Below are 17,177 nucleotides of genomic sequence, written 5' to 3' on the forward strand. Positions count from 1 at the left end.
TACTTACTTTTAAATGAAAGTGAAATCTTCGGTTTCTAAGTGTTTGTGTTGCAATATTCCACTTCTTTAAAACTTTACAAAACTAAAATTCGCAAATCTTTTGAAGGTGTTTTTTGCTTTACAAGATTTTCGATTTTAAACAATCCAACTGTTACATAGCGGTAGTTGTGACGTAACGGCTAGCAGTTACTGCACGTGCAAATTGTGCTGCATTGATTAGCTTTTGTTTAAAAGCAAGTGTTTTGAAACCTCGCTGTCCTTTCACCAGAGACTCTGAAGTGATGCCGCTTTTAAATGTCCACTCGGAACTGTACACATGACATTCAATTTTAATTGAATTAAAATTTTGAATTTCTACTTGTTCTCATTTTTTCAGGTACTTGGTTAAACCTGGGATTTGAGGTTTTACATTCAAAGTGAAACCTCCCGAACGAAAACAAAACCTCATAATAGGTTTTACTTTGAAAGTAAAACCTCACAATAGGTTTTAATGCCTATAGAAAGAACTCTCTTAATTAATAGAGTCAGAGATCCCAATGAATAGGTTTATAAAAAGGCTCCAAGGTGTATCCTGGGGTGGACCATGCTTTTCCCGATTCCTATGGCAGTGAGTGAGTTGGGTTTTAACGCCGCTTTGAACAGTATTCCAGTTATATCACGGCACGGGTTTGCTGCAGAGGACACCTCAGTAAGTCATTCACGTAGCAGCACGTCGAGATACCTTAACGTGAAGTACGGCACGTCAAAATGAGCGAAACGATAAAAGTAACGGGAGGGATTTCCGAACATGTTCGTGAACCTGTGGCGATAACAAATGTCATCATGAATTAACTGGTTGATAATTGAAAGGTGATGATACAGATAAAATAGATTCTGAGGTAAATTTATAGATTGCTCTGGACTTGTCAGTCTTGACACGGATCGAGTCCACAGTTTGGATGTGCATTTCTTCGTTTTGTTCACTAGGATGGGTCGTAGCAAGGAAATTCTTGAACGGGGTTTCAGACAAACTCTCTGACTTATCCCGGTGTATACAGACACGCTGAGTTCAATATTAAAGGGTCCAAATGATCAGAAACAACGTATATGCCTCTGTTTTTATTCGGTTTTCCCCAGGAATGTGGACGCAGTCCGTCAGTGTCACATTTCAAGAACATGGCCTCGTGACAAAATGTGTCGTTTATACACTCATGAACGTCAGTTTCGCGGACATGTGACCGACCGACCTCTCGTTCAATGGAAAAGCAATATATTGTGTAAATTTCACATTAAAAATTATTTTATGCTGTCCACAATGTGCAAACGCAGCATCACAAAAGGAAAACTGATTTATCAAAACTGGGCCAAACGTGTGATAACAGCTAAGCGACAGTTCTCAACTCAAATGTAAGAGTTTGCGATCTAAAGGATACAGCTTGTCCATGATATTGTTCTACGTACCCTTTGACAACCTTTGTATAAGATGTTGCAAGTTCAGAATCGATCGGACTGCATGAACCGTATACAAAGATGGATTCCAAGCTGTATAGAATTGGGTGGATGCGAGTTTATGACATTTTTCACAGACTTGTCCAGGTGTGTCTAATATACACTAATGACAAAGATAAGTGGACTGATGAAATGACAGTGCAGGTGTGGTGTGAATATCTGGCGTGTCCATCATGTTGGGGATCCTGCCATTCCGCCTGAAGAGCCACCTCAAGCGCTGGGCCAAGTTGGACAGTGCTTGGTCTCTGGCGTACACACAACGCCCGCTAACATCCCAGTCAGGGGACTTACCGAGCCAGTTCAATATCCGTATGCCTTGTCTTCGGTGCTGATCAGTGGCGACATGGGAGAATTGGATGGGGAAGAGAAGAATCGGAAGGGGAAGGAGGGCAGGCAGTTGGCAGTAAACTTACGACCCTTAAGGACCCGTGAAGATTCCGGGATGGAATAGTCTTCAGCAACCCATACTTGCCGTAAAAGGTGACTATGCTTGTCGTAAAAGGCGACTAACGGGATCGGGTGGTCAGGCTCGCTGACTTGATTTATGCATGTCATCGATCCCAATTGCGTGGATCGATGCTCATGATATTAATCACTGGATTGTCTGGTCAATTGAACATGTTATTGACGTAGGATACGAACATATGTAGGTATAAAGCTTAATGTTTACACCGTTGTCATTGAAGAATGAAAAATCGGACACGTTTCTACAAATACATAACAGATGAGAATGTTAACAGTATTTGGCAAAAGACATGTTCATCGCTATTTTAAAAATTGTTGCACATACTAATTATTCTTTTTGATTAACATTACGCCAAATGGAATCGGCGGATAATCCAGACTAGTTATTCTCTAGCATTGACATTTTATATTTTATACCCTACTGAGCTCTTCCAAAATAAAAGGTTGTTCTGCATGTTTCTGATACATAAGAAGATAAGGATAATCTCATCTTTCTTTCAGTGTGAAATATATCAACACGAGTCAATAAAAGCGTGTAATCTATTGGTGTTGACAAGAAACGTGTGTGAGATTATTTGTATCTTCCGAAAATAATTGTTCAACGTTTTCATTTTGTAAACAAGGGGTACGTTTTCGCGACTTGTCCAAAGGCGGCAGGTCATAAACTCCGGTCTCGGGACCGAGAGTTGGTCGCTTCGACCTTGACCGTGGCGCGAAAACGACTTTCACCTTGACCGCAGCGCGAAATTCAAAACAACATGGCGGATGGAGGAATCTGCAGTACTGGGTTGGCTGCGTTGACAGACGCTATCGATGAGCCAAACCAGTTTTTGTTTGATTATTTATTAAGGCCACAATATCGAAGAAGATCGTCTTTATTATCAAGTGCCTGTCTTCTTGAAATGCAGCCAGACGACCATCCTCATCATGAGGAGTATGCTGAAGTGATTGTCCCCCGATACTCAACTGATGATTTCCAATCTCACTTCAGGTTGCACAAGACAAGCTTCGAACAGCTGTGTCAGGTATTACACCAAACAGATCCGAGTATTGTCACTACCTTCTCTGGAGGTAATACGCCTGTGTCCCTGGAAAAGTCGACTATGATCACGCTTTGGTACCTTGCAAATCAAGATTCCATGAGGACCATCAGCGTTAAATTTGGAGTAGCCAAGAGCAGTGTCCACTCGGTCGTACACACGGTGAATACAGTGATTGAAAAGATTGCAAAGAAATACATAAACTGGCCTGATGCACAGTTGCATCAATTGCATCAGAATTTCAAGACCGTGTAGGATTTCCAGGTAAGTAGACAAGTGGATATCCGGATAATTTTCATAGATAATTGTATTCATTTGTATGATTATTTATATTGCTAAACTATCATCTATTGATCATGTTGAAACATGTCACGTATATTTTTGTCGGGTCTTAGACCAGTTCATAATATATAATTGTATAAGTTGTAACAATATACATGATGAATATACTCTGAATTTGTGTCCTTATATATAGGCCTACTTGAAAACCTTTATGTCCCCTTTGACTTTTAGTCCCCCTCCGCTGCATGCTAACCTGCACTGTAACATAGCAGTGTGGCGAATAGCATCTGTACAAGTCCATATAAGTCATTAGCCAGGCAACAGGAGGACCTGGGGGGTCAGGTTAGAAGGAAGTGAGGCAAAGTAGTCTGTTGTAGCCTATAAGTGCACAGACCCGTGCAGATTCCGGGGTAGTATAGGTCTTCAGCAACCCATGCTTGCCGTAAAAGGTGACTATGCTTGTCCTAAAAGGCGACTAACGGGATCGGGTGGTCAGGCTGCTGACTTGGTTGATGCATGTCATCGATCCCAATTGCGTGGATCGATGCTCGTGATATCAGTCACTGGATTGTCTGGTCCAGATTCGGTTATTTACAGACCGCCGTCATATAGCTGGAATATTGCTGAGTGCGGCGTTTAACAACAACCTAACCAACCAACCAACCAACTATAAGTGTACATTGTAGAGCAGACATATTTTTTATGCTATCAGGAGTCATTGGAGCCATCGATGGTTGCCACATTCCCATTAAAGCTTCATCAAGTCACCAGGAGGAATACAACAACAGGAAAATGACCCATACAGTCATCTTACAGGCAGTCTGTGACAGCTATCTATCTATCTATCTATCTCCAAAGTAATGTCTTAGAAATATAGACAAACAAACTGTTTTGTATTCAATCACAATTGTATTTCAATATATTTCAACCTAATTTACAATGAACAAATAACAAAATTATGTTAACAATCTATGACCATGTGTCTGTTTGTTTCAGGAGTACCTGGATCAGCCCATGATGCACGTGTTTTCAGCCATTCAAACCTGTCTCAGTCTATTCAAAGTAATATGGCTCAGCACTTTCCTGATGGAAAGTATCATTTGGTAGGGGATTCTGCATATGCCCTAAAGAAATGGCTGATGGTTCCATACAAGGACCATGGTAATTTGAAGATGGCTCATTTGAAACAGTCTCAAATAAGAATTGTACTTGAAATTGCTTTTGGGCATTTGAAAAACAGGTTTCGTAGGTTAAAGTATATTGATTCCAAAATTCCATGTCTCCTACACAACTTCTGCAAGTACCATGATGATGATGTTCCAGACAGTGTAGAGTCTGATGACAGCTACGGTGTAGCTACTCCTCAACCCACTGGCAATACCAGCAGTACTGCTGGCTCACAGAAGCATGATGCAATTGCCAATTCCTTATAAATCATAACCTCACATCAGGTGTAACGGTCAACAAAGTGGTTAATTGACATTCCATCCGCCATTTCAGCTGTAGTCCATATCAGAATACAGATATGTGATTACTAACACATACATGGCTTAAAACAGCCTGTTACAAATGGGAGTCATGATGACTCACCACATATTTTTTTAATTTTTTTTTTTTTTGGGGGGGGGGGGGGCATTTTCTAAACTCGGGAGTATATTTCAAAACAATTACTCTCAACAGTGAATAACTTCCAAACTTTATGAAACCTAAGACACATTACTGATAACCATTGACATAACAATTTAAACATACATGTAGTCTGTTCTTATATTATATTCAAACTATAGTGTATGATACAAAAGTATCATACAGAGCATGACAGAGCATGCTAAATTGACTGGTTGAGTACAGCATGACACAGCATGCTAAATTGACAGGTTGAGTACAGCATGACACAGCATGCCAAATTGACAGGTTGAGTACAGCATGACATAGCATGCTAAATTGACAGGTTGAGTACAGCATGACACAGCATGCCAAATTGACAGGTCGAGTACAGCATGACACAGCATGCTAAATTGGCAGGTTGAGTACAGCATGACACAGCATGCTAAATTGACAGGTTGAGTACAGCATGACACAGCATGCCAAATTGACAGGTTGAGTACAGCATGACACAGCATGCTAAATTGACAGGTTGGATACAGCATGACACAGCATGCTAAATTGACAGGTTGAGTACAGCATGACACAGCATGCTAAATTGAGAACAGCCTTACATTAAACTGCATGTAGAGATTGCTGCAGAGCATCAAACCGACAAACAAACCGACCCAAACATAGCTAAAACTACCACACTAGCATACATACACGAAAATTGGCCAAATTGGTGTCACATTTACACGGACGGATCCTCAGATCCGACCTCCAAACACACAGGTTTCGAAGTCCACACCACACAACCAACTAAAACCACACGATCCTTCCGACTCCCAAACAACCAATCAATATTCACGGCAGAACTAATGGGCATTGCCTCAGCCCTCCATAATCAAGAATCCAAAAACCACACAAAAAATCCTAAAATTTACCGACTCCCTAAGTGGACTGCAAGCCCTCTAAAACAAAAATACCAAAAACCGACCTAAATTAATAAATCAAATACTTAAAAGCTCCAACGACCTAACTAAGGCAGGCAAACAAATAACCTTCTTGTGGATACCCGCCCACGTAGGAATATACGGTAATGAAAACGCCGATAAAGCACCTAAACTATCCCTCAAAATCCTAGAAATAAGCTCATAATCAGAAATTAAAAGCGTAAACAAGCAAAAACTCACAAAACAATGGCATAACCTATATCTAAACTCAAATAGCCAAATCAAAAAAGTGCTCAGCAAACCACTAACCAAACCAAAAATACTCCGTCCATAAAAAAAAATCGACAGAGTAATCACTAAACTCCAAACAGGACACACCAACCTAATTAACCACCTAAGAAAAATAAAAGAAACACACTACAGGTGACTGCCCACACTGCAAACAACCAGAAACCCCAGAACACGCACTCATCCACTGCACACACTACCTAACACATCGAACCGCATTACAAACGACCCTCAATCTAAACAAGGCTCTCACTCTAGAAGCAATACTAAACCCACAAAATAAACTAGAAAACTTCAAGGCCTTAGGAATATTCTTGATAAAAACGGAACTAATAAAACGCATATAAAAACACAATAACCTACCAAATCAAAATCACATAAACGAACAAACATCCACCATACCCAGCTCCCTTAGTTCTCCTCCCCAACCCCATCGGCATCTATTCCAAATCTCAAAATTCCCAAATTCTATATCAGCAACCCCTAAACCCCCCTCTTGGGTTGCACAGATCATTTTCGCCCCTTTTGCGGAAACACATTAAATGGTCTGGCCAGGCCCGTGTGCGAAATACGCATCAGTTGGAAAGCGCACGTTAAATCTCCAAAGTAAGTAAGTAAGTAAGTAAGCATCAATAGCTCCCCGCCATATAATGTTATGTGCAGAGGAAGGAAGTGTAAGCTATGGGAGGAGAGAATTTGTGTTAAGTACAAATTGGTTGTTGTTAATGTACTTATCTTTGGAAAGCACAATAAAAGAAACAGTGTCTTTAATTGGTCAGCACAAAGAAAACCCAGGCAAGACAACTGGGCCTGTCAGGCAAAACTTGATATATACCCAAATTAGTACCTATAAAAAAAATCCTATATAGATAATACAACAAATGTCACTCTAAAGCATGCTTTTGCAGCAAATATCAATATTTCTGGTCAAAATGTTGGTTGGTTTAAATAAAGCAAACTTTTGAAATAGTAAACACAAAAAATGTAATGAATCCACTCTAAATATACTTCATTTCAAATGTAAAATTTCACGAAATCATTCATGGATTCCCATTTATCTAGCAGCAAGTTAGGAACATACAGTTTGGTCACGTTATCTATAAATATTGAGAATTATCTTACATATTGTAAAAACAACGGCCATAGGTCACTTTTCTCAAAAACTTCTTTTAAGTAATCACAAACTAAAAATTGAAAAAATTGTAGATATACAAAAAACCCAACCCCATTTGAACAACGTCTCTGTGAAACATGTGATGTCTCAGAAGATGAACAACATTACGCACTGTTTTACATAATACAACCAAGAAAGAGAATCACAAATAATCCCCAATCATGATAAAGAATTTGGTACAATGTGTTAAAAGGAGCAGATTCTTAATAAGTTTACCAACAGTTATCCAGAAACAACTTCCAAGATCTGTTAACATATCAACAATTACAAACAAATTCCTTGTACATGTATGTACAACATTACCATAGTTTTGCTCAATTGTCATATTGCTTCCATATCATTATAATACACTTGTTTTAGAAATTAAATTGTACCTCTTTTGAATGTTGAATGTTCCTGTGTTTTTTAATTGTCGTTTATTGTGCATGTATTTTGTATTTTGTGATTGTGTAATATTGCCACTGTTTCTTCATGGAATGTTCCGCAATACATACATGTATCTCATCTAAAACATCTTTGTTGTATAATAGTTTCTTACAGTTATTTTACGGGGGCATGGTTGGCCCAGTCGCCGAAGGCGCTGCAATTCGCTATGCAGAGTTGAGTCCCTTGGGCACGCCAGAAACCTATGACAGTGTGTTTGAATCTCGGTTCGCCCCGATTTTGTTGTCAGCACAAAACCCTTGCTCGTTGGTTTCACCAAAGTTGTGAACGTCTAAGACCTGCATCACTTCAGACTTTCCTCCCACTTCAAGCTGACACGGAATACTATTCAAGACGGCGTTAAACCCAACTACCTCACTCACTCTTGTGTATGGTTCCGTTTGGTTAACTGGGTTTGTGTTGCGATTGCTTCCGGCTTAGATTGGAAATTTGTTACTATGTTCAACCCCAACATCGTGAAGATATCATGGAACCGCATTATCTTTATGGAAAATAATTGCAAACTACAGACCAACCTGTTGATTTCCTATGTATCCAGAAGCAAAGAACATATACGGGTGCATGATCTCTGCTGGAAGTTATTTTTTTTTTTGTCAAAGCAGTAAACCATGCAGAAACGTAAACCGCCGCATGAAACGGTATGTACCATACATTACATACAGTGAAGTATTTAAAACAATGCTGTGCTCAACTATGCACAGCAAGCGCCATACATGTGATTATGAAGACAACTAATAAACAAAATTTCATATCAAACCCGTTGTTTTACATGTGTTGTTTATTGAACAAAGTCATACTTTATAGAAGCCTGTTATTTAATCGTGTTGAACAATTATGCGTGAATTAATCACTTCTATACTACGCCTATAGCTAAAGGAGATAATCGCTGAATGCGCAATAGTTTATCTTACAAAATATAGACCGGTTAACTTTAGCGAAATGGGATCATTTTTAGCTCTTTTAAAAACAAAATGAACAAATTTCATGGGTTATCAGCATTACGAAAAGAATAGCAAGACGATTTTGAAGTATCTCTTATTGCTGGAAAAGATAAACATCAACATTTCACCCACATTTCACATAATTTGTATGTTTCGTTTCGGTAACTGTGTGGCTTGAAATTTCAAAGAAACCAACATGTCGACTTACATGCTCTAAAATTAACCTCTCCCGTATACTTCCCGTCAGAATAAACTGACCAGTTGATTACCATAATTACATGCACAATGTAAACCATGTTCATTAAAGACCAAAAATTATATGACTGGCATTTTGAATATGTTTGTATCGGATATCCCTATCGAAATATTGGGTTCATTGGTTAAGGTTACAATCAAAACATTTCTGAAAGATAATGAACAGGCATATTATTAGCAGCAAAATGTCTGACATATTTAATGCCAGCCTTACATGTCATTCACAACAGTCACGAATAGTTCAGCTACATGTATGTAAAAAGTGAAAGCATTGTGAACAAAGTGTTCTGTTAAATTTTTAAAACTTTCCATGTTTTCTGTAATAAACATGTGAATATTTTCTTTGTTGTTATAAGTAATTCACATATTGGGGTATCCTGAAGAAAACGACATGTGATGCAATCAGGATGATCAGGTAACCATGGTAACTAACATCCAGGTTATTTAGCAGTGCAAATAATTGGAGGATGAGAGCACATTTTACATCCAAGAATGTTAACGTATCATGTTTTATTTTTTATTTTTCAAGGCATCAATAAGTGCATACATGGCTTTCATGCGATCCTGATGCTGACCTTCCAAAAGTGTTTTCAGCTCATCAAATTGAACCTGTTCTTTCTGTTCCCTTTCCATTTCTAGTTGGAGATCCTCCTTTCTATACTGATGAAGCAGTTCGGTAACAACTGTCAGCTTCCTCTTCTTTGCTTTAGCTTTTCCTGTTGATGGTGCTTCTTTGCAGTCAGCATCCTTGACCTGATTATCATTTGTGACAGCTTTTCTCAAAGGTGATTAGCTGTTTGATGTGATGTCAAAGTTCATCTCTTCAGATGCGTCACCAGGTACAGATGTGTCACTAAGTGCCACAGGACTTACAGCGTGTTTCTGTCCAATGATAGAATACAATTCATCGAAACAATCTGGCTTCTTCTTCTTTCCTGCTCCTGTCTTATTTTGATGGAAAATATAGTCTTTAAACGATCTCTCCAAGTTTCTCCATTTTTGGGCACATCGTTCTCAAGCCTTTTCAGCCCTCGGTTGCAATTGTGCTTCACCCGCTTGATAATCTGTAACATAAAAGATAATAATTAGTAAACAAACCAACGCAATATATCTTCAAGGCCAAAGCTACTATAAATTATACTGAAATTAGATGGTTTAAAACGCTATGGTACATATGGCTTTATCGATTAAACAATCTTCTTACTATGCACACAGATTTATGTTGACTTCCTGCTGTTCTAAAAGGAGACACTAAACACCTTGTCCAATAAATTAGTTCTTGACATTCTAATTTTCTATAGAAGGGACTTAACTTATTATTGGGGAAGTGGGACCGTTCAAATTGGTCAAAGACTCTCATATTTTACCCCTAATAAATGAGCAGCCCCTAAATAATGTAGAAATTAAAATTTAAAAAAAAAAGAACAGTCATTTTCTTATTCCCCCACTCCCTCATTGTTGTGATAAATTCTGGCAATCTCCCCTGTTTCAATGTCATTTTTTCATGAACCTGCCCCTGAATCTCAATTTTATAATGTACAGGTATTTGTTTATTTTACCTGTGGGGGTTGTCTGTTTGTTGACAGCATCTAAGCAGCTTTGTGTCCGAGCTGGAATAATTGAACTCAATTTAGCACTAACTGAATAAAATTTATGAAATTAGTATTAAACTTGATATATTCAAGCAAAATACATCACATGGCATATACAAGTGTGTGAGTATGAAAAGACACCAGGCATTGCAAATGCTGATGAGTGAAAACTGCAAATATGAGAGTGTGAGTGTGTGCCTGCCTAAGTTTCCTTTTGCTAGAACATATGCATGCTGTTGTGTTTTTTCAAGGTAGTCTTCGTTCTCTCATTGATAACAATATTAAAAGAACAAGTATTATAAAATATAATACCGGAATATATTACACACGTTCTTTACGCATCCTGTTGCTCATAATACAATGCTAGTAAACAATATTTTTGTTCCAGGGAGTGAATACCAATTAGACCAAGCCAGCTCAACATCTCATTCACTTATAAAAGACAACTTCATCATAAACATAGTCATCATCGGAGTATTAACAGTTTTTATGTGTGACGCCACATTCTCCGTTATAGTGCAAGTATCCATGGTAGAAAACGTATATGTCTGGAAACGTAAGATCCGACGACTGTGTTATGAATAATAATAAAGGCATGTTTGATGCTGAACGCTCTGAACGAAAACAGGACAATCCGCCATTGTAGTCCGGCAACACAATATTTTCGTAGTATTTTTAAAAAATAATCTTTGATAATATATTTGTAGATTATTCCGCGTTTCCGCCGAGATTTCACATTATAACAATGTATATCTACAATGAAACCGACAGCTCAGAACAAACCAAATTCAACACTTTTAAGTAGTGATAAAATAGTTTTCATCCTCTGTGCAATCCACTCTGTTGGCATATGTGCTCGAGAGCATGTTACAAAACACATCGCGGCCTCCCCGTAAAACGAATCCAAGCTCAAACACTTTCAATACAGAAGTTACCGCCAATGCAATCGCCCCCGACAGCTAATCCTCTCTGTGCATTTGACCACAAAGTCTACTCACATACCAAGCACCGCGCCAGGAAAAGTACCAGACGCTTCAACCGCCCACCCGTCAATATCATTGCAAGGACAGTATGTACTCCCGCTAACAGTGTGGAGTACTAATTAAACATTCCAGTAATGTTACCCGCCACTATATCAGTTTTTTGTAACTTGCTAATATTATTTTGCACATACAAAACAATTATAGAGCAATACATAGCAATTATCCTCCTTTACCAACATATACAAAGAAACACAGTGCTCAACTTAAAACACTTCAATTTGCACATATATAATAATTATACACAAATACATAATAATTATCTCCCTTTACCAATATATACAAAGAAAAAAAATTTGGATACACCATATATACAAACTTGTATATTTTTGTATATATCATCATTCCAATCTTGTATATCCTTTGGAAATATCATCTTTCCAAATGATATACAAGCTTGTATATATGGATTTTTTTTGCAGTGATGTTTTTAGACCACAATGACACACGATCTGACAAGTCAGTGAGTCAGATCTCAACTGTAGTCAGTTCTCATGACAAATATGAGCCACTGGAGACGTATTCTGACCTTGAAACCCCGAACCGTCAAAGGTATCAAATAGTGAAAATATTCAATTTATTTTACAGCAGAATTGTTGAAGCATGGAAAGTAAATTTCTCAGGATTCTAATTTTAAGAGAATGCAATACCAAAAGTTTTTAAAATAAATACACTGTGTAGGTAGTGAGGCCACTGCCAGCTCCATGAACCGAACCTTTTCTTGGGTACACAGATGTTATGGGGCAGCAGAAGCGAGGGAAGTGAGATCGGCCTCAGGAATATCTCTGCTGTACGCGCTCTGTGGCACAGAATCAAATTCTGCCCATGGACCGAGTGCAACGCCTTGATTTCTTGCCAGGTCACCGAATACTGAGATCATGTTCATGTCAGTCATGAGTTGCAGAGATTATGTCACATCTGTAATCAGACAAAAGAGTCAAAGAATGAATTATTATATATTTCACATTTTGAATATTCTTTGTTATGATGTTTCAGATATTTTGTCAGAGTCGATGTACTGATAATTTTCCGTATCATTATGATTTGGTTTTAAATATGTTTCATTTTTTCAATGTTACTCAAAATCAAATCGCAGCCCTGTTAGTGAAACTGGTTGTACGAACTCTACTGAAATTCTTTGCTCACTCTTCACTATAAAAATTAATCCTAACATTCTTTGTTCAGTAGATATACGGAGAGATCGCTTGGCATGCCGTTTATAGTACATTCATTGCTGCCCGAGAGTAAGAGCAAAAGGCGAGTATACACGAATATAAGGGATTTGTTAACTTCTGTGTTAGAGTTGATTCGTCCAGGTGAAATGAATTGGGGCACAGGGAAGTTTGAAGCTTTTATTCCCGCCTCAAACCCAGAAGCCACAGAAATGGCCCCAAGAATAAAAATACAGATCATTATTGCCTAAACACTTCCGAAGTATGAAGTCAGATCAAGCGTTACCTCAAACTATATACGTGAAATATCACTCGTAATCTGAGTGTTGTACACAATTTCAGTGTACAAAGCTACGAAAGACCATTATTGGTATTTTGTATTTTTTTTCTCTCTCATAATTACGACTTTATTCTCGTAATAACAACTTTTAAAAGCGAAAAAACAAAATACCAATATGGTCACAAAGCTTTCGTGCACCGGAAGGCAATGTTTTGCCTTTCTCTCGTGGGAAGCTTCAAGCATGTGTGCTTGGCATACTGAACACAATGAAAGGAAACACGTTGCTGTTGTAGGGTGCACATAAAAGAGAAAAAAGTCTGATATTTTTCAGATTTAACTCATTTTTAGTTGAGCTAATTCACAGCTTGCATGTCCGTCCCTTTCGTCTGTTAAAATCTTCCGACTCCGTCATTTAATACATAATTATACATTATCGTAATTGACATTACAAATGCGTATGAACAAAATACAGCATACTGCTAACCTCTCGGCAAAATCCTGCACCAAGTGATTGCATTACATAATGATTAAATCTTGTAACGCAAAATATAGCAGGTAGAAGATATATGGTCACACCCAGTGTCAGTATACTATACGAAAAGAAAGGTTGTAACGAGGTCAACTCACCGAGTTCGTTCGAGGCCGAATTCAACAATGCCCACTGTAAATACCCCTAAGAAAAAATACACTCCTTTCGATTCAATACATTTAGCTACTCAATGAGACATAGATGAAGACAATCGAAGCCGTACTAGTGTTATACGGCATTTCCTTTATATGGTGGACTGTTATACAGTGGACAACAGTGGAGAAACAAAAAGAAAATGTTTTTCATCTTCCACAACGGAGATATCTGCTGTAGGATGACATATTGACTCAGAAACTACTGGACCAATAGAGGGCACGGGTGGCCCAGTCGTCTAAGGCGCCGCGATTCGCTGTGCAGAGTTGCGTCCCTTGGGCACGCCAGAAACCTATGATTGTGGGTTCGAATCCCGGTTCGCCCCGATTATGTTTCTAGGTTTGTCAGCACCATACCCGTGCTCGTGGGTTTCACCGAAGTGGTAAACGTCTGAGACCTGCATCACTTCGGGCTTTCCTCCCACATTAAGCAGACACGCCGTCATATAACTGGAATACTGTTAAAAGCGGCGTTAAACCCAACCCACTCACTCACTCACTGGACCAATAAGGCTGAAGTTAGTTGAACATATAAGCAAGAAGGCTGAAGTCAAGAACATTCTGGTGATATCATGCATTCCAGAATTCTGATCCCTTGTTTGATCCAAAACAGTCAACTATTAAAAAATAGCTATGAAGTGAAAGCTTTGACCTTAAAGAGGTTGCATACAAAAAACAAACGAAATCAAGAAATGTGTATATTTGGTATCATTTTGTAGCAAAATAAGTCCTGAATCAAATTACGCAATAAAAAAAAACAAGTCACCCCGGCATTTTTTGAATAAGTGGCGCCATCTAGAGGCACCGGATGATATTATCATATTGCCATAAAATGGTCATTTTGATTATTAAATTAGTGTTTTGAAATAGACATATTACAGTATTGATATGACACAAAACAGGAAAATGAAAATTCAATTCAAAACATTTTTTATTTCACACATCATTTGACTTTAAAAAAGCACATTTTCCGAAAAAATTGATTCATCAGTCAAAACTGCATTTTACAAAATCAAGATATTTTTCTTATTCATTTTAAAATAAGATTATAAAAAAAAACATAATGTTACCAGAGGATATTCAAATTATTTTCAATCAACACAGCATGCCCCTAAAATAATGAATCAGGGGAGGTAACTCTTGCCCAAATTTACATTTCTATGAGTTCTTATGCAATTAGCCGCGAGTCAAAGGGACGTAACCGCATTACAAATACTCGCCGTTACAAGCGCGTTCGGTATGCGCATGAACAGTGGTATCCAACGTCTATAATTGGAACTAAGATAAAAATGTATTGGGTAAGACAAAGGAAAAGTCAGCGGACTTTAGAAATCTAGCTACTGATGGTTGTGTACACATAGATGCATGTAGTGCTAGGTGGCTTAAGTCCTGGTCATCTTTTGTCGTATTTGGACGATGTATTAGTCACTGGCCCTAAAGCTGATGAACATTTGAATAATCTGAGACAGATATTTGACAAATTTGCATCCACCGGTGTAAGATGCCAGACCAACGTTTCTTCTTCATGGAAAGTGTCCAACATCTAGGTTATGAGATTTCTGCTTCAGGTTTTAGTCCAGGTAAGAAAGGTTTAGAAACAAACATGCAGTTTCCGGTTCCGAAGTTCGTTCGTAGGTAGGTCTTGTAAAGGAATTTCAGAGGTTTATTCCAAATTTTTCAGAGATTATAATGCCTCTCAGCCATATTGTTGAACAGCAGGTCTACTGTTGGCAGTCGCCACATCATGAACCAGTTGATTGGCTCAAGCTGATCTTGGCGTCTAACTCTATTTTGAAACATCCTGATTTCAGTGCAGAGGCGTCGTAATTCGTACTAAAAACTGATGCCAGTGAGACAGGCTTGGCAGGAGAGCTTTTGTATGATTGCAATCCCATCAGTTATGCTTCAAAGAAACTTTCCAGAACTGAACGCAATTATTCCACTATCCACCGAGAAGCACTGGCGATAATTTTGGATGTTAGAAAATTTCGACCCTTTGTGTTCGGGAAGAGTTTTCGTTTGAGAACTGATCATAAACCAATAACATACATTTTGACATAAAAGTCTGAGAAATTCGTTAGATGGAGTTTAGAACTTTCTGAATACTTCTTTGATATTGATCATATCCCAGGGAATCAGTCGTATGCCTGTTGATAACGCCAGTGAAATGCCTGTATTTGCTGTGACTATAGGTCAAGATAAACGACGTGATATTATTCTGAAAGCTTGTGAACTTGGTCACCTTGGTATAAAAAGAACATGGCAATTAGCACAGAAAGTTGATTCTTCAATTACCCAACGTGAGGTAGCTGAAATAGTGGAGAAATGTACTGTGTGTATAGAGGGTCCACATGCTATACCTACATCTCCTTCAGGTGTTACTATTCCGGGGTAGAATAGGTCTTCAGCAACCCATGCTTGCCGTAAAAAGGTGGCTATGCTTGTCGTAAAAAGCGACTAACGGGATCGGGTGGTCTGGCTCGCTGACTTGGTTCATGCATGTCATCGATCCCAATTGAGTGGCTCGATGCTCATGATATCAACAACTGGATTGTCTGGTCTAGACTCGATTATTTACAGACCGCTGTCATATACCTGGAATATTGCTGAGTGCGGTGTTAACCATCAAACCAAACAACCAATCAGGTGTTACCGTTTCGCGTCCTTGGGAGGTCCTTCATTGCGATTTTGCTGGCCCACTTCTACGTTCGTCTTGTGGCTATGTGTATGTCTTTACGCGTACAAATGACCTTAGTAGGATGTTTTTCGCTTTTCCAGTTCGTACGGCGACGTCATCTAGTGCTGAACAGAACTGGATCGTTTGTTTTCCGCCTAGCTTTTTACATTTGGATAGTGGTACTGCCTTCACACTAAAAACATGTTGAGTATGTTTACTTCCAAATTGAGGAATTAGATGCAGTTATGCGCTAGACGCTAGACCGCAAGTTAATCCAGTCGAAAGAGCTCACAAAACATTTAAAACTTCTTGAGGGAAAACAGAGTGTGAGAAATCGTGTGACAGGTTTGAAATATGTATTGTCACATAACTCGTTGTTAAATTGCACCACAACTTTCGCTCCGTATTTCGGTATGTTTGGTCGTAACAGTTTGATTCATAAGTTTGTGTCAGACAATGTTTCCTTTGTTGGGGAGGAGATGGATGGTTGTGTACAGTTATGGGATAAGTGTGTCGAATGTCATACATCAGTTAAATTTCATCGTCAAGAGCAGACATCTTAATGAGTTTTATTTTTGTGATCGTGTTGGTGTGAAAATATTAGGAGGTTCAAGTTAAGAAAACAATATATCAAGTCTGGATTTGTAGTATCCCAGTGTTATGGTGAGTTCCAAGTGAAGAGATCAGGTCGTTCATCGAGAATAACAGTCGTGCCAGACCGTTCTTGAGGGGGAGCTCGAGGTATGTGAGGTTGTTCCCGGTATATGACAGCATCGCTCAAACGGAACTGTCTCCAACAGTAGTGTGTGCCTACACTT

General features: G+C 38.6%; 1 protein-coding gene and 1 pseudogene across 1 annotated transcript; one reads left to right on the forward strand and one right to left on the reverse strand.

The window, feature by feature from the left end:
• Positions 1-1,661: 1,661 nt before the first annotated feature.
• LOC139448978 (uncharacterized) lies at positions 1,662-4,708 on the forward strand. The gene is made up of 4 exons (XM_071230476.1): positions 1,662-1,738; positions 2,945-3,244; positions 3,962-4,132; positions 4,309-4,708. Exons 1-4 carry the CDS (start codon positions 1,662-1,664, stop codon positions 4,706-4,708), a joined length of 948 nt encoding a protein of 315 aa, XP_071086577.1.
• A 5,078-nt stretch (positions 4,709-9,786) lies between these two features.
• On the reverse strand, positions 9,787-16,363 carry LOC139448979 (uncharacterized; annotated as a pseudogene).
• Positions 16,364-17,177: the final 814 nt, after the last annotated feature.

This window comes from Haliotis cracherodii, unplaced genomic scaffold (genome assembly GCF_022045235.1).
Source record: "Haliotis cracherodii isolate W230 unplaced genomic scaffold, xgHalCrac1.p SCAF_7, whole genome shotgun sequence".
Classification (NCBI taxonomy): domain Eukaryota; kingdom Metazoa; phylum Mollusca; class Gastropoda; order Lepetellida; family Haliotidae; genus Haliotis; species Haliotis cracherodii.

Bases quoted from the DNA above. Each gene is read 5' to 3' on its own strand.
- LOC139448978 (XM_071230476.1), top strand. From the start codon at position 1,662: ATGTTGGGGATCCTGCCATTCCGCCTGAAGAGCCACCTCAAGCGCTGG. The intron at 1,739-2,944 runs GTACACACAACG...ATCTCACTTCAG, and splicing joins GACAGTGCTTGGTCTCTGGC to GTTGCACAAGACAAGCTTCG. The intron at 4,133-4,308 runs GTAATGTCTTAG...ACGTGTTTTCAG, and splicing joins TCTATCTATCTATCTCCAAA to CCATTCAAACCTGTCTCAGT.